At 44.2% G+C, this 21,956-nt stretch overlaps 5 protein-coding genes across 5 annotated transcripts, besides 23 other annotated features; 3 read left to right on the top strand and 2 right to left on the bottom strand.

The window, feature by feature from the left end:
- Positions 1 to 533: 533 nt before the first annotated feature.
- Positions 534 to 3,206, top strand: EKO05_0008909 (uncharacterized protein; the record flags this gene model as incomplete). Its single annotated transcript, XM_059637412.1, has 4 exons — positions 534 to 676; positions 730 to 1,846; positions 1,893 to 2,160; positions 2,212 to 3,206. 4 exons carry the CDS (start codon positions 534 to 536, stop codon positions 3,204 to 3,206), a joined length of 2,523 nt encoding a protein of 840 aa, XP_059493395.1.
- Positions 3,207 to 3,208: 2 nt separating this feature from the next.
- Positions 3,209 to 4,628, bottom strand: EKO05_0008908 (uncharacterized protein; the record flags this gene model as incomplete). The annotated part of the gene is made up of 2 exons (XM_038941919.1): positions 3,209 to 4,063; positions 4,113 to 4,628. 2 exons carry the CDS (start codon positions 4,626 to 4,628, stop codon positions 3,209 to 3,211), a joined length of 1,371 nt encoding a protein of 456 aa, XP_038795531.1.
- A 742-nt stretch (positions 4,629 to 5,370) lies between these two features.
- EKO05_0008907 (uncharacterized protein) lies at positions 5,371 to 6,551 on the bottom strand (the record flags this gene model as incomplete). Its single annotated transcript, XM_038941908.2, has 3 exons — positions 5,371 to 5,485; positions 5,538 to 6,417; positions 6,467 to 6,551. The coding sequence occupies 3 exons, from the start codon at positions 6,549 to 6,551 to the stop codon at positions 5,371 to 5,373; spliced, it is 1,080 nt and encodes a 359-aa protein (XP_038795530.2).
- A 106-nt stretch (positions 6,552 to 6,657) lies between these two features.
- Positions 6,658 to 6,892: a dispersed repeat.
- An 811-nt stretch (positions 6,893 to 7,703) lies between these two features.
- Positions 7,704 to 9,013, top strand: EKO05_0008906 (uncharacterized protein; the record flags this gene model as incomplete). The annotated part of the gene is made up of 5 exons (XM_038941960.1): positions 7,704 to 7,736; positions 7,811 to 8,041; positions 8,093 to 8,387; positions 8,445 to 8,600; positions 8,667 to 9,013. The coding sequence occupies 5 exons, from the start codon at positions 7,704 to 7,706 to the stop codon at positions 9,011 to 9,013; spliced, it is 1,062 nt and encodes a 353-aa protein (XP_038795529.1).
- A 1,183-nt stretch (positions 9,014 to 10,196) lies between these two features.
- On the top strand, positions 10,197 to 11,254 carry EKO05_0008905 (uncharacterized protein; the record flags this gene model as incomplete). The annotated part of the gene is made up of 4 exons (XM_038941880.1): positions 10,197 to 10,229; positions 10,315 to 10,524; positions 10,581 to 11,031; positions 11,103 to 11,254. 4 exons carry the CDS (start codon positions 10,197 to 10,199, stop codon positions 11,252 to 11,254), a joined length of 846 nt encoding a protein of 281 aa, XP_038795528.1.
- A 1,274-nt stretch (positions 11,255 to 12,528) lies between these two features.
- Positions 12,529 to 12,547: a tandem repeat.
- A 787-nt stretch (positions 12,548 to 13,334) lies between these two features.
- Positions 13,335 to 13,908: a mobile genetic element.
- A 1-nt stretch (position 13,909) lies between these two features.
- Positions 13,910 to 14,336: a mobile genetic element.
- A 43-nt stretch (positions 14,337 to 14,379) lies between these two features.
- Positions 14,380 to 14,751: a mobile genetic element.
- Positions 14,752 to 14,873: 122 nt separating this feature from the next.
- Positions 14,874 to 16,130: a dispersed repeat.
- Positions 15,566 to 16,372: a mobile genetic element.
- A 227-nt stretch (positions 16,373 to 16,599) lies between these two features.
- Positions 16,600 to 18,524: a mobile genetic element.
- Positions 18,007 to 18,188: a mobile genetic element.
- Positions 18,013 to 18,188: a mobile genetic element.
- Positions 18,061 to 18,188: a mobile genetic element.
- A 629-nt stretch (positions 18,525 to 19,153) lies between the features above and the next one.
- Positions 19,154 to 19,211: a tandem repeat.
- Positions 19,212 to 19,231: 20 nt separating this feature from the next.
- Positions 19,232 to 19,269: a tandem repeat.
- A 182-nt stretch (positions 19,270 to 19,451) lies between these two features.
- Positions 19,452 to 19,589: a dispersed repeat.
- Positions 19,564 to 19,628: a tandem repeat.
- Positions 19,629 to 19,885: 257 nt separating this feature from the next.
- Positions 19,886 to 20,026: a dispersed repeat.
- A 203-nt stretch (positions 20,027 to 20,229) lies between these two features.
- Positions 20,230 to 20,314: a dispersed repeat.
- Positions 20,315 to 20,347: 33 nt separating this feature from the next.
- Positions 20,348 to 20,437: a dispersed repeat.
- Positions 20,428 to 20,862: a mobile genetic element.
- Positions 20,862 to 20,920: a dispersed repeat.
- A 345-nt stretch (positions 20,921 to 21,265) lies between these two features.
- Positions 21,266 to 21,296: a tandem repeat.
- A 532-nt stretch (positions 21,297 to 21,828) lies between these two features.
- Positions 21,829 to 21,892: a tandem repeat.
- A 19-nt stretch (positions 21,893 to 21,911) lies between these two features.
- Positions 21,912 to 21,956: part of a mobile genetic element that runs on past the window's edge.

The raw sequence follows: 21,956 nt of genomic DNA, 5'->3' as shown, positions 1-21,956 counted from the left end.
TAGCTCTTAATGAAACTTTCCCTTTTATAAACTATGTTAATTTTCTGGGTATCTTTTATATATCTAACCCAGTCTTACTCTGTTAAATTTAATTAGCTGTAGATATCTCTGCTATAAGGTATAAAGGGTCTTTCGTTAACGCCTATATAATACCCCGCATTCGCCTAGCACGACACACGAAACGATGCTGACTAAGGAAGCGGAGCTGATCGGCAAGTCCTGACCGCCATGCAACCTGTGCGCCTGGTGACGGCAGTCGCGTGCAATCGTTCTCTAGAAGTACTACGTTCTTACTATTTATGAAGTGGTGAAGTTAACTCCACTGTACACGATCTCGATACGGCTAGAAGCCCGCCGTTTCACGTCAGCTGCCGCAAATGCCCACACGTACCAAATCCGAAACCAGTTTACAATTACTCACAAACTTCGTGGAGTGATACAACAGAGTCCCCAATCGTAGGCCCCGCAACCCGACCGCATTCGTTGGACAAATACGCGATAAGATCGGAAATATCTTTTAGAGCCACGAAGCTATGCCGAATCAGTCGGGGGTACTGAGATGCATGTATTGTAACGACACGTTTCAGCGTAGCGGCCACCTTCAGCGTCATTTGCTTCGGCACTCAGGCGCAAAGCCTTTTGCTTGTAGAGCTTGCCCGAAGTCTTTCTCAAGAAAGTGAGTAGCGCATTGCCAAACGTGTGTTTGAGTGCACTGCTCACTGTGCGTAGAGATACATTACTTCGGCACGAAGCCACTCACGACCGGCTCGGTTCACATCAAAACGATAGCAGAAAGCCTTTGAAAGCTTGCGCTCCTTGTGTTCAAGCTAAACAGCGCTGCTATGGTGGGAATCCCTGTGCACGATGCGAGCAAAAGCGTTCTTTCTGCGAGAGCAGGGTTGAGCAGAACAATAGCTCGGTCTCCTCTGCGCCGCAGACAGGAAGCTCGCCGACAAACGGAAATCTGCCTGGAGGTCCTGAAAGACAAGGTTCGATCGTGTGTTCGCCTTCTCTCCCGCTAGTTCCAGTGTCCGAGTCTACACCTACTGAACCGTATACACAAGTCTTCACCACGCCTCCTCCAGATCCTATGTCTATTTCAACTTCATTGGGCGATTCCTTACCAGAAGAGACGAACAGTGCAAGCTGGCCTGTTCTTTTTCCCTTGACGGATTCCATCGTTACAGAGGACCAAGGCTTGTTCTCGGACTATCTTCCGCACGACATGCGTTGGGCCAATGATATGACCTTGAACTATGGTTTCCCATTCGCGTGGATGACGCAGCCGTTCGAAAGTCCTTCTCGGGGTCCTCATATCTTAGGCCAGGGTATATCGGACCTCTCCATGCTCCACAATGACAATCTAGCCGCTCTGCAGACCTGTGAACCTTTAACAGGTACTACTGGTGGTCCCACTGACCGCGGCGAATCAAGGACTTGCGAAAGTCTGGAAGCGACCCTCATTCCCACGGCAGACGTCTGCCCATCTTTCCCTATGCTTCAAGAAGAGGAGCTGCACAGCACTAGCGCTGAGCTCTTTGGTTATGTCAACCAGATTCCGGAAACGGCCTATACTGCGCTACGCAAGTTCTACATCTCGAAACATGGATTTGATGACATGTCTTTCCCTCACAGCAGATTACTTCATTCGTTCGTGGAGCTGTGCTTCGAGTACTTCGACCCTCACCTTCCATTCCTACATCCCATGAGAGTGCAGACAGAAGACCTCTCTTGGACACTCCTCACAGCGGTCGCCGCAATTGGAAGTCAATACTCGGACGTCAGAGACGCTTCTAAGTTTACTATAGTCTTGCAGTATATCCTATCGAAAGCTTTGCCAACTACGGTAAGATTTTTCCTTCTAGGTGACGCGAAGATGGCTGACGGATCAGAATCTTCAAACTATCGCCAAAAAGTCCGAAACATCACTAGTACAGAGTGTGCTCCTGCGAGATGTCGGGCTCATGTTCTCTGGCTCTATATTGGACCAGACCGTGTTGCAGCAGGAGAAGAACGTGCTCATAACATTGTGTCGCGGTCTGGCTACTCTCATTGAGTTCCCTGACACAGAAGAATACATGGGTGACCAGGAGCTAGATGATAGATGGCTGGCTTGGTTACAGAAGGAAGAAGTTGTCCGGTTGGTGCATTGCGTGTATTGTAAGTCAAGACACAGTTTCTATCTCAAGCTAATGCTGATGTGTCTCACAGTAATGGAGTGCCTTCAGCTGGTATTCTTTGACTTGCGTCCACATTTCAGGCTCACGGACTTTACGCAACGACTACCTTGCAACAGTAACATTTGGAGATGTCGTCATGCTAAACAGTGGATCGAAGAGAAGCAAAGAGGATCCTCGGAAGAACTCGCACAACAACATGAAGATTTCTCGACTAAAAGCAGTATTCTGAGCTTATATGCGGACGAGAGAGCAATTCTGGACCATTTACAATCATCACGGCGCTTGAAAGCACTCATAAGATCTGAGTCGGGAACTAGACTACAAGAACAGAGTACATACTCTGCTCGAGAGAAGCTGTTATCTTCCGGAACCTCGATCGAAGACGTCAGGTTCTTGGACGCGGTAATCGACGACGCCATCAAGACTGGGTCTTGTGGACACTCGCAGATAGATTGCGGTAGGAACGACCCCATCGCACACCTTATCGCTATAATAAGGGAGATTCCGTTGCGAATGATCTACGCCTCTGTGGGTTGGCAAGCAAACGACACCGAGATGCAACGATCCAGAAAAAAGTTAAATGGATACCTGCAAAGCAATCAGAACACGGCCAGGATTTGTCTCTGGCACGCAGCCCGGATATATTCGTTCTCAAGAAGCCTTCGCTACCCTGTATACTATTCTTCACTATCGTTTGCGATTGCTTTCACTTATATTCTCCTTTACGACCAGATTGTACAACGCCCAAAACCGCAGGGAAGTCTACTCCGTCTGGACAAAGTCTCTGACAAATCCACTCTAGATGCTTGGGTCAAAGGTGTAGGGGAATTCAAACTACATATCACAGGCATAGGAATACTAGATAGTATCGACAGTAGTCGTAGGTTACTTGTTGATGCGGAAAAGGCCTTGCGGTCTCAAAGGCCCTGGCGAGGCATGGCGCAAGCACTCGCGCATTGCTTCTCACTGATGGGTCAAGGTCAAAAACCAAACGTAGGTGATCATCCACACGATGTTATAAGCTAGGTCTATCCTTCTTTTTTCTGGCCGAATAAGCTGTAGTATGACTTGAGCAGTGGCACGATTAGTTTAGCCAAGGAGCGTATGGCAATACCCAAAAGACCATCGAGATTGACGCTTGGAAAGCTAACACCTCCGCTCTTCTTTACCCAAGGGAATGCTCGTGCTGTCATTGTACTTTCGTAGCTATTACACGCAGTTTCCACCTCCTCGAAAGTCGGACGTACCGGATCGATACTGGCCAAAGAATCGAGGCGAAGTAACTGAGGAAGAATGTCGGCGCAATCAGCTAACGCCTGGTTACCTCCTTGACCGCGGGTTGGTTGCATAGCATGAATGGCGTCCCCGATGACCCACACCCGGGGATGTCCCTTGTCCTTCCCAATCTTCCGCGCCTCTGCTCGCCAATCCGCCCTGGGCTGCGTACTCGCACGGAATTGAGTCACGAGCATGTCAGTATGCTCGGGGTCATCTCCTCCAACGCTGAGCATGTTGTGAAATTCGGGCGCCCAGTCTTTGATTGCTTCGAGACAAACTAGTCTGTGATCCTGGATTTCCGAAGCTTTCCTGTAGGGCAGTGCACTGACTGGAACATTGAGGGCCCAGTAGAAAGACGCCGCCGATTCATCGTATCGCAATGATTCCGTGGAATCAGCCGCCTCAGAAATGTTACCTTTTGTCTGTTCCTCAGGAAGATAGAGAGCATAATACAAAATGCTGCGCTTGGAGAGTACCATAATAGGTCCTTCACGCAATTTGGGGGGCAAATTCATCATTCGGTCAAAGGGTAGACTTCCTTTCGAACAGAAACACCAATGACTATCGAGAAGACGAATGTTGTCCAAGCCAAGTTGTTTGTTTATCTAGGCCAACTATCAGTCTCATGAGGCGATCCAGCCATATTTCACTTACTTGGGAATTTGCTCCGTCGGCGCCCACAAGCACATCGCAGACATCGTGAGAACCATCAGAGAAGAACACCTTCACTTTCTCTGCGCCGTTTGTTTGAGATAGAATTTCGTAAGAATGCACATTCTTGCCATAGCTTATCTTTCCGCTCTTCTTGATCGGATCCAACAGTATGTCCCTCAGTACAACCCTGTTTATGGCCGCAGACTTCGAGTACGTCGGTACAAGGGCCAGATCGACGATCTCCTCGAAATGCGTATTGTAGATGGACGGCGCTGTTGCCTGCGAACCAGATGATTTTCCAAGCTTGGCGGTGATCTTGTCAATATGGGCGCTGGTCAAACAGGCACGGAAGCCAGCCTGCGCACCGGGGCCAAGTCGAATCTGGTAGCCTTCTCGCTTAGAGTCAGCTTCATCGCGCTCGTATATCATGAACTCAACACCATTGTTGCTGAGTCCATTCGCCAAAAGGGCACCTGCAAGGCCGCCACCCGCGATGATGACCTTGAAGCTGCCCATGATATTGATTCGCCTGGGGCTGAGAGTCGGACTCGCCGTGCGTAGTTTTAACAGTAGAAAATGGCTCAAGAGTAGAGCCGCGAGTATACACACAGGTAAGCTTGAGGGCTTATCAATAGGGATGCCACGATCTCATAATATGTAGCACGGTGCTGGGTTACTTGCTTCATGGGCTATTCTGATTGGTCCCACAGCCGGCCCCGCCGGCCCCGCCAGAGTGTGTCCGCCGGCTTCGACGGCCACACGGGAGTTCCGGATGCCATGTGCTTGCAACGAAATCTGGCCGATAGTGAAGCCCCAGATTCTGAAGTCATGACTAGAATCAAAGGTCAGCAGCTTTTGCTGATACTCTCAAACTCCACGATGCGATATTAGTCGAGGGTTCCAATTGGGTGCTTAGGCGCGATGTAGCGACTGAATATTTAATTGATCACAACTGCTGCTCCCTAGAAACATTTTTTTATAAGGACCAAGAACTCATAGATGTAAGTAAGCTACCTGGTTGCGATACTTGTCACGTTTTGCCCTGCTCCTGTCACCCAATCTGCCTCTCCTACAGTCAACTAGATACAACTAGCTGGTCGGAATCTCATGCTTGTTCGTACAGTCACAACTGTAGTCACGCAGATCCACGGCAGGTGCATACGATTTTCTGGATACCGATAGATACACGGCGCACATAGAGGCACATGACCTGCTGGCATTCAGCCCTTACATACGCTATGAGAGCTACAGTACAAAACTATATATTCAAGTTGGTTTGTCGTCCCGGTATCAGAGACAATACACTCGAGGTGGTCTCTTGTTCAACACTATTCACAGCTCCCTCAATGTCAACCCTGTAGGGCGCGATACAACTGAACGGAACGTTAGTAAATGAGAGACTTCTGCATGGTAGGATCGACGTACCTTTCGTCGTGCATACACCAGATTACAGTTTCTGGTTGGTTAAGCCAGTGAATTTGCTTCACGGCAAATTGTGCAGCAGATCCGTCGAACGGCCGCCCATCATGGTTTGCTCGTCCCGCGATGCCGAGTATTGCAATTTTTGGTTTTGGCTCTATTCTCGAAAGAATGCCCTCATAAGCTCCTAAATGAGCATTCCAGAGCAGGCCGCTGCCATTGATGATGAAGTTGAACATCAGCTGGCCTCCGTCACAGTGCGATAAAACGTTTGTCTTCCGATCGTTGACGTAGTTGAGAAACGAACGCATTCCGTTGTTCATTTGCTCCTCAGGGACGAGCTTATGTAACTGCAGAAGGCCATATTTCATACCATGGGTAATGTCCAAAGTGCAGGCATAAGGAGTGGTACCGCCCGTGTAGACAGTCTTGGTATCCATCACGTCAGGGTGAGGCTTCGGCAGGAACGCGTGTAGCGATGGCCATACATGCACAGAAAACGATGCAAGAGAGTGGTGGGGCATCCTAGGTTGATCTGGGAGCGCTGCAGCAACGGAGACTTCACCGCGCTTGGCTTGCTCTCTTATGGTACGTGTGAAGAGTGGTATACGCTCGCCACCAGATACTGGTAGAAGTTGTTCCTCAGGTACACCGGCTAGTCGAAGAAGGTTAATTGCTTCACAATTAGCAACAACAATGGCGCCTGTTTGAATAGCGATGCGATCGGCTCCAGGAAGATGATCGAAGTGCGCGTGGGAGATGAAGATGTAATCCGCCTCAGTCACATCACTGATCGCTAAGTACTTTGGCAGTACGGATGGTCGGTCAAGCCAGGTGTCTAGAAAGACAGTGATATCGGCAGCACGAAGCCGAAATGTCGTGTTCCCTGTGGAGTTGAGTCTTAGAACTTCGAATAAGACGATATGAACACGAACCAAACCACTCTAGAGTCGTATTCGACATGATGCTGTGAAGTTGAGAAGCTGTTGCACCGGATGAATGCGTCTGGGATTTATGCATCGTTTCAAGAGCCGTTACTTGTGTGGTCCAAGCCCCACACGCGGTCTCCTGCGGGGCACTAACCACTCATGACGAGAACGGCGCCGAGTTACCCACGTGTGCTACCTACTATGGTATCCGGCGAAAGTAGAGTCCCATGGCCAGTGCGGTGGCTGTTGTGCAGAAATGCCCATTGGTGTTTATAACAAGCGTGCACGGATGCTTAAGCATATAACAAAGAGAGGAAGCGCTTGCTAATTGGTGTAAGACCAAGAAAACCTCGGAAGTGGAACTTGCCAAGCCTGGTACTTTTCCCCCCTATTGCACTGACCATGGGACTCTACTTTCGCCGGATACCATAGTAATTACATGCGAGCAACCGGCGCCTACAGAATCTTGTCTTGAACCTCTTATTGCGTGTTATAAGTGCAATTGTCCCAAGTAAAATATCGGTTTATATTAGCTTATCAAGGAAGTTCACGACTCTTGAGAATTCAGTAATCTTTTACGTAGCTCCTCTTCTAGTAACTCAATATGAATTTAATTCAGAGTCTATTGATCCGGTGTTCAAAAGGTGCTTTGTGCTTATAGAGGCTTCCTTGTACATACAGAAGCTCAGTGCAGCTGACCTGGCGCACGCCTGGAGATCAGAAAAGCGGGTCGTGCTGCATCTCGCTAGCACGGGAGCGAAGACAATCAAACTCTGGCATAGATCCACTTTAAGCGGCTGACATGATGTGACACTAGGCGTGCTAGGCTAAAGACTATTCCAGCACTGTGGGTTGATTACTCATAAGTGGCGCGAAGGAAGAGTACTTTCGGGCCGCTTGCATGGACCATGCACGGCTACTCCCAGAACGGGTCGGGGACATCTGGACGTGCGTTCGTCAGCTTTGCGTTGGCCTGTACTGAAGGAATGATGGCTCATACTCGACCAGACCCAGTCTAGGCATGGCTGTTAATGGCGTGTGGCAGAGCACCTTGGTCGCGCTTGTTCTGTTCGCTCTGACCGACTCGTCTACAGGTACCTCCCGCTTTGCATCTACACGCAGACACGCAAGCCAGTAATGTGACGGCAAGTATTTATCCTGTACATTCGTCTCAGGGACATAGTCGTTCTTATTCTTTTCTTTGGCACTGACTCTCAACAACCACACACTCATGATCTAAGACATGGAGCACAGTATCGTCCCAGAGGCTGTAATCGTATGTGATGACCCCTCACTTGTTTTCATATTGCACTCTCAATTTTTAGTCCATGCTGACATCTACTCGTAAAGCCTGTTGAAGCAACCCTTCTAGCTCTTGCTGTCGTCATAGCGTCCGGCCGTTTGGTTCCTCAACTCGTTCAGCACCACCACCTTACAATCAGCGACCAGTTTTTGATTGCCTCAATTTTCAATGCGGTCGCACTCTTCACCACTGATGTAATTACGTACAAGCTGGGTGGTATGTCAGATGACATAGAAGGACCGGAGCCATCGATAGCTCAGGCAACTGCTCTGAAGAAGGTTGGAATATAATCGTTGGCAAATGCAATAGGCATTGACTGCGTGCATCAGGTACAATTTGCAGGCAACTACTTTTACGACACAGGTATATACCTACCGAAGCTTGCGATCCTCTCGCTCTACTTCCGGCTCTTCCCTCCTACAATGCCATGGCTGCGGAAAGCCCTGTATACCATATCGGTCTTCACAGCATCCGCAATGATCACGACGTGCCTTCTGGATACCTTCTGGTGTGGCCAGAAAGTCTCCGTCAACTGGTCTCTTGATGGGGATGCTTGCAGTACGTTCAGCTCGAAAATCGTGTTCAGAGTCGACTGGGTGATGAATGTCGTGACGGACGTGCTCAGTAAGTATTGCCAATTTACTCAAATCTGGTGTCATGCATGCTAACAGAATCATTGAGTCTCTGTACTACCATTCCCAATGCTCTACCAGCTACGACTTAACCGGCGTCAGATATGGGGTCTAGTCGCAACCTTCTCTCTGGGCGCCGTCACCATCGCTGTGAGCGTCGCTCGTTTCGCTACGATAGAGGTCATTCAGGCTTGGACCAACGTCTGTAAGTACCAAAGAAGATTTCGCTTTCCGCGACTCCCCGGATGATGCAGTACCAACTCCATTACAGTTGTGCTTTCCATGGCAGAGATTGCTGTTGCTATCATGGTGGTGTCTCTACCGTCAATGAGAGCATATATCAGACGAGGCGGCATTTTCGCGTCAAGACGAAGGTACGGCTCGTCGTCTTCCAATCCTCATCGAACGCCAGTTTCTCGATCAGAGCATCTCAAACTCTCGTCCAACGACAGAAGCAAGACGAGTGCTCGCTCGCGCTTGGAAGAAGAAGACTCAGGGAGTGAAGTTGAGCTGAATGTCTTAGGCAGAAAAGATGTTATCTACGAGACCCGACGGGTCAGCGTACAGTTCTCTGAATCGAATGAAGCTGAGGTTACGCATAGCAAGAAACTTTTTTAGTGTACAGTGTGGAGGACTATTGAAACAACACAATGAAAGCTCGGGTAGCGACCGTCTAGATTGCGACTGTCGCAATTCAGATGGACGTGTAGCCATCACTGCGAAACCACAAAACCCTGTGGAACTTTCATCTTGGCAAAATACAACAGGGCAAAATGCATGCGTTTCACAGTCAAGAATGTCCTGAATCGATTACTGAAGATATATGAGCAGGGCTCTGAAACTTGCTGAGATGCCAATGCCATACGCGCTGCATCCATTAATTTTATCTTTCCCGTAGCGATGCACGCAAGTTTAATGCAACTACGCTTCATCCTGTTGAATTTTGTGTTTTCCTAGCCCTGTACCAGGATTTTGCGATGGTTAACAACCCAATTCTAGTGGTTTACGGCTCCAAGTGAGCCGTTTCGTCGGATCCTGTGTGGCACTGCACATGTCCGCGGACGTATCGTGAGCATGCAGTTCGGTGACAAGAGACTGGAATTGTCAGCCAAGACACAGAGTACAGCTTGTCGCCATGTCGTGCCAAGCTGGGCTAGCGATTTGTACAAGCGAAATCACTGTGCATAGTACCCACAGTCCCGCATCCTTCGCCTGCCGTGTTGTATCAGCCGTATAACCGACCCGCCCCCTGCAGGTTTGAAATTTTTGTCTCAATCGGTTCATCCCGAAGCTTGCCCGGTGAGCTTTGCCAGCGTTTCTTTTCAAAGTAGAGCTCTGTAGGAGGGCTGGTCGAGAGTAGTTCGTGATCAATTTCTAACCCTAGTATCGAGCGGGCACCAGCTCATTAAGCTGACCAAAGTTGTACGGCATACCTATCTGTCATCCAACACGCTATTTGAACTACGCCACAGACTAGTGTCTCGTACAAGCCCTTGCGGTCATTGGCACGAAGGAACTACTCTCTTGTAGGATCAGATGCCTTCTAAGGCATATGCAGACTCATTGTTGGCAGTGTAATGACACCTAAGGTGGTATGATATACATGCACGCTGCTAACTGCCTTCTGAATCTGTACCACATAGCCGGCCGATCCTCCTGATTCGTCGGTTCCGATACACCGAATAGATAGAATTACATATGTGAAAACCCCCCTTCCCATCTCTAGTAGTTTCTTCTTTCCTCTCCACTTACACTTCTCACAGTTTTGCGTTTTTCCGCCCTGGTCGTCAAGCTGGATAGTATGGCGTACTTCATTGATGGCAAAGATTGCATGGTAAGTGAATCTCTCCAGAGCAGCGCACTGCGCTGTCGCAGGTCCCTACAACTCCCAACAATGTTAACACTGCTGATTGAAACAGATCTCAGAATGGATTCTCCTCGTACTGGCATATATTTTTGTCGCTGCGCGCGTCTACACGCGCCTCTTTCGCCTCCGCCAGAAACTGGACTGGTCGGATTACCTGTTGATTGCTTCCGCACTTGATGCGTTGGGCCTTATCATTTGTGACACGACGACATACCAAATGGGTGTTTTGGATGACTACGAGACCAGCGTGAGGCTGTCAAAGGTCGGACCCTTTGCTCGAGTCCGATCACACCGTCGTACTGACGCGATATACTACAGATCTCGTTCGCCTCAAATTACTTCTACGACTTCGGTATGGGCTTTCCCAAGCTAAGCATGCTTGCCTTCTACTGGGCGTTTTTCAACCTTTCTGCCCACCCTGGCATGCGCAAGATGCTCTACGGTATGACAGGCTTTGTCGTCGCATGCTACCTGACTATCCTATTTGACGACACATTCTTCTGCGGCAGTAACGTGTCAGTGCAATGGAGTCAAGAGGAAGGGGCATGCTCAGTATTTTATGCACCAGAGCCCTTTATCCTTAACTTCACTCTCAACCTTGCTTGTTACCTTGTAGTTTACGCTATCCCAGCCATACTGTTGGCTCGTGGTATACTCAGGAGCTCGTCTGGCGTCATGCTTACCTTTGTCCTCGGTGGGCTGACCATCATCTCCGGTATCGTGCGCTTTGTATGCTTAAAGGTTGGAACTGGTCAAGAAAACCTTGTTTGTAAGTTTATGTGCTTGAAATTCTCGACTACCCTGTCATGTAGGAGCGATGCGCTAACTGCTTTTTGGTAGATCCTCTTAGTATGGTGGAGATGACGTTGTCAATTATCGTTGTGTCATTGCCTGGGCTTAAGCCTCTTTTTAACAACTCGAAAGCAAGCAGGACCGGGTCTACAACTGAGGAGGATCGATACTCTGAGCAACCAAAGGCAAATGTCGCGTAAGCAATAGACGTGACTAGATGATCAAGTGGCTCAACCGTAAGGCACTAGGAACGACTCTATAAGGTGGAGCTGCGACGAGGGTAGAGTAAAGTAGCGCAACGAGCTTTACAGGGTTATTCATCGGCGCGTGCGCTCGTGACAATATTAGAAGTTTAGTGTTCAGGGGTTGATACTGGGTCTCTTCTGCCGCCTGTGCCTTGACAATTCACGTAGCTACACAGAAGCATAGCACTAAACAGTGTCCGTATTGTTGTTGTTCGTGGTGTTTCGTTGAAAAACGTCTACTACTGTACCATCCACTACAAAGGTTAGTAGACTCAACCAGGGCCCCTAAACATGGCTCAGGGTCACGAGAAGTTCAAAAAACGTTACGTGGTGGGTAGCCTGAGACTAGCGGACCATGTTGAGCCTATGCTTGTAGGAGGACGTGAAAAACGTGCGAGTCAGCACGATAATGCTCCCACAAACTAGGCCTGTATGAGGTTCCGAAGCCATATGGCAAACAACAAACCATATACTCGTTTAAGATGTTTCGTTGCCATGCTCATCCTGACTTCCAAGCATTACCAGATCCTCGCTATTGCTCGACGTCCAGATCCACTTGACGTCTCTATCGTCTGACGTCCCCCTTACTTCAAAATCGACATCAAAATCTGGTTCGGGCATGTTGGTGGTCATTTTGGCCTTTACTGAGCTTGGAATGGTCCAGTTTTCGGCTGTCGGCATAATATCGAACCGCAGCAGCAGCATGACGGCGAAAGCAAACACTTCTAAAATCACAAAGTGGCGACCGGAACAAAGTGTTATACGTCCTCATATGAGCGGAGCGAGACGTTACTGACCCGTGGGCGAGCATTGTCTGTGAAGCGATCGTAGCAGTATTCTTCTGCATCCGCACCCCACAGCTCATGGTCATAGTGCTAAGACACCAGAGACATGAACATAAGTGCGTCTTTCCGTAGAAGATACTCACCATCAAGCCTGTAGTCTTCTTCGACTCTGCGAACGCCGGTGCCAATCGCGTCCAGTCTAAGGACCTCTTTGAATGCAGAGTTAAGTAGCGGACAGGACACTTTCAGCGCAGTAACGTCGAGCGTAGGCACATGATCCCCATTTTCGTCTTTACTGCGCACAAATTAGGCAAGTGTATCTTCCCGGCATGCTTTAAACACTTTAATATATAAGTAGAGGCGTATGATATACCAGAAAAACGGCAGGTAGGGTCTGCTAAGAGCCGCGACAGAGATTATAACGATAAGCTAGGAGACATCCTTGGGGGGGGGGGGGGGGGGGTATTCTTGGTCAGTGTAGTACTCATACAACTTCTGCACGATTCCAGAGTAAGGTTTATGGCCGTTTAGCTGAAAGTGTTCCTGCCAGGACAGTCCCAGAGAATCAATAGCTGCAACACTGTCTTTCACAAGCCAACGTCCTCCCTTGATCTTCGTCGGTACTCCAGTGAAGAAGGTCCTAGTATAAGTCAATGCCGTAACATGGTACTTCACGAGGAAGTAGGGCACCAGTTGTCTTCATAAGCTGCACTATTGCGATACGGATTTTGTGGGCCGTAGACGCCATTAGTGGTGGGCACAATGAGGGCCTCTTTGACCCATTCGAAGAGCGGCGTTCTGCGGGACTGTGAGCCTTAAGGTACCCATCCTTCGATACTGTCCTCTAAAGCACTGAGCCTGACTTTGTTCATGCGATCTAGGTCTTCTCTAGGTGCTGAAGTTTAAAATTGTACATGCGCGGGACTGGATGAGCATTGCACCAAGCATCGGCGTTTCGATTCTGATGTTTTCTTCCAACAGCGCTCAGATTTCACATCTTGTGTGACATGCCATCTTCAACAAATTGAAAAGTGAGTGATTTGGATTGTTTTAGACGACGCTGACGAGCTGTGGATCGTTGATCACGTAGACTCTTTGGCCCAGGAGTCAAAGCTTTACAGGTTAACTACTAAAAGCTAACTACAAGATCTTCCATTCCTCTCTGTATCTATTCAAAGCATGGTAGTAACTGTGCCCTCGTTCAGGTGCTTGAGTGACTTTCTAGGTAAATTCACGTCTCGGGTAACGCTTTGATTGATTGATTGATAAGTTTAACGTCCTGTGTGAGTCTAAGACTATATAAGACGAGAGCAGTTAAGCTACTTTAGTAATTTAAGGAGCGTGTTTGTAAAAGGGGATAGTAAATGTGTGTTCAAAGTCCTATAGTAAGAGCCTATGCTCTAGGGAGTTAACAGCAGTTTTTAGGTGTCTGTTGTTTGTTATAGGTACTACTTACAGGTACCTATTCTAGTGTCTAAAATAAAAGCTAAAGTATCTAGAATTCCCTAGGTTATATGTAGTAGTAGTTGTATTAAAAGTTATTATCCTTATAGGCTGTCCTATATTATTTTCCTTATATATCTATATTCCTTACAGCTAAGTTAAAGGTATTATATTGTTTATGCGTAGCTACAGATACATCTATTATTATCTACCTTCTATATATTATATAGGTATGCTTTATTATATCTATATCCTAGTTTTAGTTAGTAGTAGGCACTTGCTACCTCTCTTTTAGTGTTTTTAGGTAGTTTTATCCTATTTCTTAGTCCTAGCTAGTATTTTGCTGCGTAGGTGTCTGTTTTTCTTAAGATTGCTTTAGCTGTAACGTACTCCACAAGCGAGCTGCCCACCTAAGCGAGCTGCCCACTTGAGTTTACACCAAAAATCGTGGTTTTTACACCTTAATAACTTCTTAATTATATTACAGAATTTCCTATAGTTTTAATATTCCTATTATAGAGGTCTAATGTTTTATTTCTTAAAGATATTAAAGCTCTACCTTTGCAATCTATTGAGATATAGAGAAGTGTGTCTAATTAGTCCCTGTATTTTAGCTTTGGCTTAATAACTTCTATATTTTAATAGCTAGAGCTTAGTAGTTTTAACGCTATATAGAGTATATAGGTGCAGCGTAATATTAAAATTTTTAGAGAATGTTACCTTGTAGTGAAGAAGTTATTAAGGTGTAAAAATCATGATTTTTGGTGTAAAATCAAGTGGGCAGCTCGCTTGGGTGGGCAGCTCGCTTGGGTGGGCAGCTCGCTTGGGTGGGCAGCTCGCTTGTGGAGTACGTTATAGGTAACTAGTTTATAATCCTATTTATCTGTTATAATAGCTTTAACTTAAATTCTAGTTATAGCAATGCTAATAAAGTTAGATGTAGGCCTCTTTTTTATTACTTCTTTTACTAGAGAGTCTGCTTTCCTATTTCCTGTAATGTCCTAGTGGCTAGGGGCCTATTTAAGGCTAATTGTGGCTCCTTTATCTTTAATAGTTTTAGCTGCCTTTATACAGCATATTTGCTAAGCCTGTCTAGGCTTATTTAAAGGAGTTTTTAGTCTTAGGATAGCTGCCTGGTTGTCTGTAAAGACTTAGACGTCCTGTGCTGTAGTAGCTATAGTAGCTGCAATTTTAAAGCCTCTTATTATGCCTTCTAGTTCTCTGATAACGTGTTTCACCACCGAGCGGTCACTACTACTAAGCGGTCACCCCTCACTAAAATCGCGACTATTACAGACTATTACCACTACACCACAACACTGCACTAATAATTACTCTAGCCTAATATACTATTTAGAAGCGTTGCTATTATCTATATCTATAATTTCTGCTGTACAGGTATGTGTGTTGTAGCTAGTCTTACTATAACGCCTATAGTGCCTTTCCTTACGTACCCTCTTTGCAGGCTGTTTAGCTGCCTCCCTACTACTACAGTCCTTCTTAGCTATTAAATCCTGTAAGTCACCTACTGTAAGACTCTCCTCTGTTTAAATATACTTTCTTTTACAACTGCGCTACTCTATTAGAGTAGCTATTGCCTTACAAATACTAGCTAGTTCCTGCGCCTGCAATACTAAATTGTGACCTATAATAGCTATGCCTTTTATAAGCAAATTAACAGCCTATAGACGAGGAGAGACTAGTAATTCTCTATACCTTTGTATATGCTTATAAACTAGCGTTAATTGCGCCTCTATCTCCTTTAGGGTAGCTAGCGTTTTTAACTCCTATAGGGTAGCCTCTAGTAGTAGAGGTATTAGCGTGCAAAGCACTACATTAAGCTTTAATAGCACTTGCTCTAGGTTGTAGGGTACTAAAATAGAGCCTCTAAAGCTTACTAGGATATTTTCCTTTATAATTGCCTTATTAAAAGTAATATAAAAGGCTAGTAAGAACGTCTCTTTCTTAACTTGCATAACAGAGTACCTTACCTAGCTGTTAATCTTAGTAGAGTACGCCTGCTTTAAAGGGGCAAAACAGCCTACATTAAGCAGCTATAGTAGGTGTAACAAGTAAGAAGGCATATAGAAAGTAATAATCTTCTGCTCCTTACAGTACTTATAGAATTTGTAGCTCTAGTAGCTCTTATAGCTGTCTATAATTAGTAGATAGTACACGCCTATAGTACGCTCCTTTATATGCGCATTAAAGTGCTTTAGCTACTTTACACTAAGCTTATTTGTTATCTAGCTGTTAGCGCTAGTCTTAATTACCTAGTTATAAGGTAGTCCTGTATACCAGCTTAATATAAGGACCTTACTACTAAAGATAATAAAGGGTAGGATAGCCTACCTACTAGCGCAGATGCCCTAGATAATTATAACCTAGTTATAATTACCTAGCTGTATCTTCTTAGGATTACTTTGCTTCTTAGAGCCTATAAAGACTATCTAAGCAGCAATTATGCCTCTTATAAAGCTAGACTTATTAAAGTTATATGTGTCTTTATCTAAGATCCTGTACTTCTCCTTTATATTCCTAACTAGCTTAAACTAGGGCTCTATAATACGTAAATCTTTGTTTAGGGCTTGTTAATAATTATATAAGTAACTGTGTTAAAGCTTAACCTCCTTAGTACGTGTCCTAAACCTGTCTACCTAGTTCTTACTAATAGGTCCTTTACTGTGTGCAGTAAGGAGATTATTAGCTATTTCTTACACTATAGTCTTTATAGCGCCTATTTCTTATATATCTAGCTTAAGTATACGTACTACTATTACCTCCTCCTCTATCTTGTCTAGCTTGCTTAAGTTAGATTAACAGTTGCGTTAGGCGCGCTTTCTAGCACGTTGTTATATTAGCGTTGTTTAGAGGATGTTAAATGCTCTAGACGCATTTTTTGTAGTATTAGGAGGGGTAGCTTAGGTAGCCTGGATAGCAAGGTAGAGTGTGCCTTTGTTGTAGGTTAATTGCGCGTTGTGTTGTGGTGGCATTGTTGTAATAGTCTGTAATAGTCGCAATGTTAGTAAGGGGTGACCGCTCGGTGGTGGTGACCGCTCGGTGGTGAAACACGTTATACATAATTTAGCCTTTACTAATATTATAGTTTATAGCGTAGATATCCTTAGGCTCTTGTTTGTAGTCTAGGACTGTAATTCCTACTCCTATACCTAGGCCTTCCTCTATAGAAGAAGCGTCTGTGTAGATAGCTAGTATATTACTTCCTACTTTTTATAGCATCTATGTTTTATATACTTTTACTTCTTCTTCTTTTAGTAGTCTAAAGATTTCAGTTTAGTATGCTATAGCCTTGTTCTAGGGGCAGAAGTAGAAGTCTTTTAGTTTTTCTTCTCTTATACTAGGTATAGCCTTTTCTATAGACTATATAATTTGCATAAGCTGTATAGGAGGTCCTATTCTTAGCCTAGTATAGTTAACCTCTCTTTGCTCTATGCTAGAGTCTAGGTCTATGTTTTGTAGGGTAGACTTTAGCTGTGTTATAGCAGTGTAGATAGGGTAGTTCTTTAGAAGTATCCTAGCTCTAAAGGCGTACTTTCTTATTACAGAGTTTAGCCTTATAGTAGGAGGGGCTAGTACTGCCTCTACCTCTTAGGGTATTATAGGTAAGGTTTAGAAGGTGCCTAAGATTTTCCTAAGTACTAGGTTCTGTAGTCCTTGTAGTTGTTTTGCTATTCTAGCTTGTTACTTCTAGAAGACCTAGCATCTATAGTCTGCTATGCTAGTAACACATGCTAAGTATATTTATTAAAGGGCAGTAGGTGTAAGGCCTTTACTACTGTTTACTAGTCTGCACATTCTATAGAAGGTGTTTCTTACCTAGCTAATCCTAGTAGCAGCATGCTCCTTAAAAGAGAGCCTGTTGTTAAAGTAGATTCCTAGCTATTTAACTGTCTTTTTTAGGGTTATTATAGACATGTCTAGAAGTATAAGAGTATAGGTTTCTGCTTTCTAGCTTATAGTAAAGTAGATAAGCTTAGTTTTTAGCGTATTAAACTAAATTACACAGCTAGATCCTTTTATAGATAGGCTAGGTATATCTCTTTCTAGTAGGTAGATGTTTTTCTTTAGGCTAGTAGATAATACTGTAATAGCCAGGTTATCTAGGTAGGATAGCAAGTAGTTTGTAATTAACTAGAATAGAGGTCTAATATATATTAGGAAGAGAATAGGTATAACAGGGCTTCCTTATAGGATTCTAGCGTTTATGTTACTAAATTCTTCTATTTCTCTATTAAAGGACAGTTATAGTTAGCGTCTAGAGAGGAATAATTAGATCTAGGCTATTAGGCTGCATGGTAGCTTTAGTTGTTACAGGATAGTAAGTAGTTAGCCTAGGGAGACGTAGTTAAAGGCTCCTTTAATGTCTAGGAACACTGTAGTTGTTATGCGCTTTAGTTTCCTTTATTCTTATACTTAGTTTAGTAGTAGTATAGAAGCGTCTATAGCTAATTTTTATACTCTTCTACCTAGTTGTAAAGGGTAGAGTAGGGTAGTTGTTTCTGCTAGTATGCTAAGCCGTTTAGCTACTAGTCTTTCTACTACTTTGCCTAGGCAGCTTAGAAGAGTAATTACCCTGTAGGCTTTAGGGGCTAAGTAGTCTAGTTTATTTAGCTTTTTTAGGATAATTCCTGTTGCTCTTTTCTAGATTTAAGGATAGTACCTATAGTTAAATAGGGTAGAGAATATATAGAAGTATATGTCTGTTTCTGCTTTATATGCTGTAGTAATAATCTCCTAGTTTATTACATCTAGTCCTAGGGAGCTACTTTAGATTTGTGAGGAGCAGGCGTGTTCTAGCTCTTCTTTAGTAAGAGGTGGCTATTTCTAGCTACCCTCCTGGTAGGTGCTCCACTCTATAGGTTGAGAGGTAGGTGGGCTAGGGAAGAGGGTATCTCTTAGTGCGAAGCATTTGCCTTAAAAGGAGTTCTCTATTCCCCTAGGGCCTTGTATAGCAGGTATGCTTTGGTTGCTAACAGGTAACGCTTTGAAACTGGGAGTCGGACCGATCTTTCAGGTGCTGCCGAACTTTAGTCTCTTAAGGTTGCAACTGCTCCGCAAATAAATTAGTGACGATCAGTAGGTTGTAGGGCTCAGGAAGTTTACAACCTTAAGCTCTCTAAATTGAGTGCTCTATATAATCCATAAATTCGGCTTATCTAGTTGTTGTCGTTTTGGCAGTAGTGGCCTAACTGATTTTTAATATTGTAACCATGTCCTGCTCTCTATAGTGTTTACAAAGGTTTTGTTAAGTCTCTATATAACAGCGCGCAAAAGTTTATAATACCTAGCGTCTAATCTATAGTCTTTAAAGGAAGAGTCATTGCAGGATCCTTCTACGGCAGGTTTAGTTAAGGGTAATCATGCTTTGCAATTCTTTATTCTTTTCACTCTTTAAACGCTGACCTCTGAAATTTCCTTCTTACAAACCACTGCTAGCATCTTGAATTCTTAATACTTGCTCCGGCTGCTTTAAATGCTGCTACAACCTTCTTATCTGTCTTAAGGTTGTTATTAGCATCCTTAAGCTCCTTAGACCTTAACGACCACTTCTCACGCTGCTTTAGCCCTACCACCTTCTCCTTAAACAGCTTTTCTACCCTATATGCAGATTAGGTTAAAGAACAGGTTCACGTTAAAGAACAGGTTCAAGTTAAAGAACAGGTAGAAAACCCTAGGGACAACCCTAGCTAGCTAGCTGCTATCCTGCTTGATTAGCTAGCTTTTCTAGGGGGGGTTAAAGAATAGGATAAAGAATAGGTTTAGGTTAATAAACAGGTTAAAAGCTATAGAGACAATACTAAAGCTAGCTAGAAGGTGTATAAGGTATATACACTTACTATAAAGCACTAGTCCTTCTAACGGTCTCTGTCCTAACTTATACCTAATGTTAGGCTCTTAGCCTTACTCTTAGCCTTAGGCATGTAGCGCGTCCACCTCTAACCTGTAATAGCAATAAGTACTGTTCTAGCTACAGTCTTACTATTAAAGTAAGCATTATTACCTATTTAGCATGCTTAGTATAGTAGGTAGAGCTATAGCCTTAATATTATACTTACTTTAATAGCTATAGTATAGTATAGGTTTAAATTATGCTAGTAGACCTAGCCTACCTAACAGATAGTTGACCCTGCACAGGTCTAGTCTTAGCTAAGCCGGCTTATCCGTGAGCTAAGGCACAGTCCCACGTAGGCTAGTGCCGTTGCTGCTGGAAGGTCTAGTACTTGGGATAAGAGAGATCCTTCTAAGTGTAGTGGCACGTCAGAACCTGTAACCAGGGGTTGTCTGGCCTGGGTCAGGCCCTTGTTAAGAGGGGAGATATTGTTAGGCTCTTAGCCTTACTCTTAGCCTCAGGCATGTGGATGCGTCCACCTCTAACCTGTAATACTAATAAGTACTGTTCTGGCCGCAGCCTCACTATTAAAGTGAGCATTGTTACCTTTTTAAGGCATGCTTAGCACAGTAGGCAGAGCTGTGGCCTTAATACCTAACTTATCTCTAACTTAGTACTTTTATATCCTGTTCCTATTCTACATCTAGGTTAGTACTCTAATTTTCTCTTATTACTTAAAAGGAATAAAGACACTAGGAACAGTAGGTCTAGATAGTTAGTTTTTAAGTATTCTTTTGTATAAGACCTATAGGAATAGAACAATTCTCTACGTAACTATTCTAGCGCTCCTATACACCTTATAGCGGATACCCACGCCTATTAGAGACTTCTATTATCCTGCGTCGTTATACTTACTCCACTAGCTACTAGCTACTATTCTGCTTTGTTAGCTAGCTTTTCTAGGTGTTAAGGCCATGGCTCTGCCTACTGTGCCAAGGATGCTAAAAAGGTAACAATGCTCACTTTGATAGTGAGACTGCGGCCAGAACAGTACTTATTAGTACCACTGTTAGGCGCTAGGTCCGGGGGTACCTCTGCCAGTCTTAGCGAGCTACCATAGGGCTAGTTAGCCCAGACTATATAAAGGTGTTAGAGGTTATTGCTAATACTCTAGTAATTAGTCTTGTTACTACACACTACGTACCTTAATATACCTGCTATCCTCTTTAACCCTATCCTCCCTTATAATTACCTTATACACTCTTTATATTCTAATTACTCTTATATTACAATTAAAGATAGACCTAAGCTACTATAAGTCTTAAACTAAATTATCTAGGCTCGCTGTCCTTAGAGAGGGACTAAGACAACCTACCTATAGGAGAGCTAGTAGAGTATAAGGTAACACCTCCCTCTACAGATAAGGAGATACCTTAACAGACACTAAGTGTCTATAGTGCCTTAAGAGGATCTGTAGGTCCTCTGTAACGACGCAGGATGATAGAAGTCTCTAAAAGATGTGGGTATCCGCTACGAGGTGTATGGGAGCACTAGGATAGTTTACATAGAGAATTGTTCTATTCCTATAGGTCTTATACAAAAGAATGCTTAAAAACTAGCTCTCTATACCTGTTAACCTTGTGCCTTTTATACCTTATAAGAGTTAAGAAGAATTAGAGTACTAGCCTAGGGTGTAGGGTGGACACGGATGTAACAGCACTAAGTTAGTAATAAGTTAGAGAGGAATTAGACAAGGCTTTAGGCAACTAGTATGTTACACTACCCCCCCTCTTATATAGGGAGATTATCCTAATACGCATAAAAATCTATATTAATATCCTCTAGCAGGATTATACCTATTTAGCCTTTTTTTAGGGTATTAGTAGCTTAGTGTTATGTTATTTTAATTTTGTGTTATTATTTTTGTCTAAGGTAAATACAACTCTTTCTTGCCTGTAACATTATAACCTAATTTTGAGGTAAAAATAAGCTGTTTCCTTTGTTATTTAGTATACTATCTGTTTATAATTATTGTTATTGTCTAGGCGCGTTGCGTGTGTATATAAACAGACAATTCCTATACCTTTCCTTGCTCTAATAGATACTATTTCTTGCTGTAAGTACACCTACTACGCTGCCTTACATTTATACTAAATAATTATACGTTTTGTTACTTAGTTACTATACTAATACTAGTCCTACCTAGAGCTCTTGCAGAGGCCTATAGGGTTATCTGTATTTATTTAGTTTACGCCTATACAAGAGTAAGAGAGGTAAACTACAGCTTCGTTAAGGCGTTATTGTCTAAGTGTACTTATTACACACTTAAAAATAAGAAGTATTACCTAGTAAGTATAATCTTTCCCTGTTCTTACCTAATACTAATAGTTTCTAGGTTCTAGTTTACGCTAGTCTAGAATACGCAACTTTTTTAGGTAACCTTACTATGTAGAGGTAAGAGGTAAGGGAAGAAGGTGAGGATACAGAGTTAGTAGTAAAGGCAGCAGAGTTAAGGTAGGATGCCTAGCGTGTTGTTACAGAGTTAGTAAAGGATCTAGTAAGTGTAGTGTAGGTAGCA

Source organism: Ascochyta rabiei, chromosome 16 (assembly GCF_004011695.2).
Source record: "Ascochyta rabiei chromosome 16, complete sequence".
Taxonomy (NCBI): domain Eukaryota; kingdom Fungi; phylum Ascomycota; class Dothideomycetes; order Pleosporales; family Didymellaceae; genus Ascochyta; species Ascochyta rabiei.
Note: the sequence above shows the minus strand (reverse complement) of the source record. Positions and strands in the feature narration are given on the sequence as shown.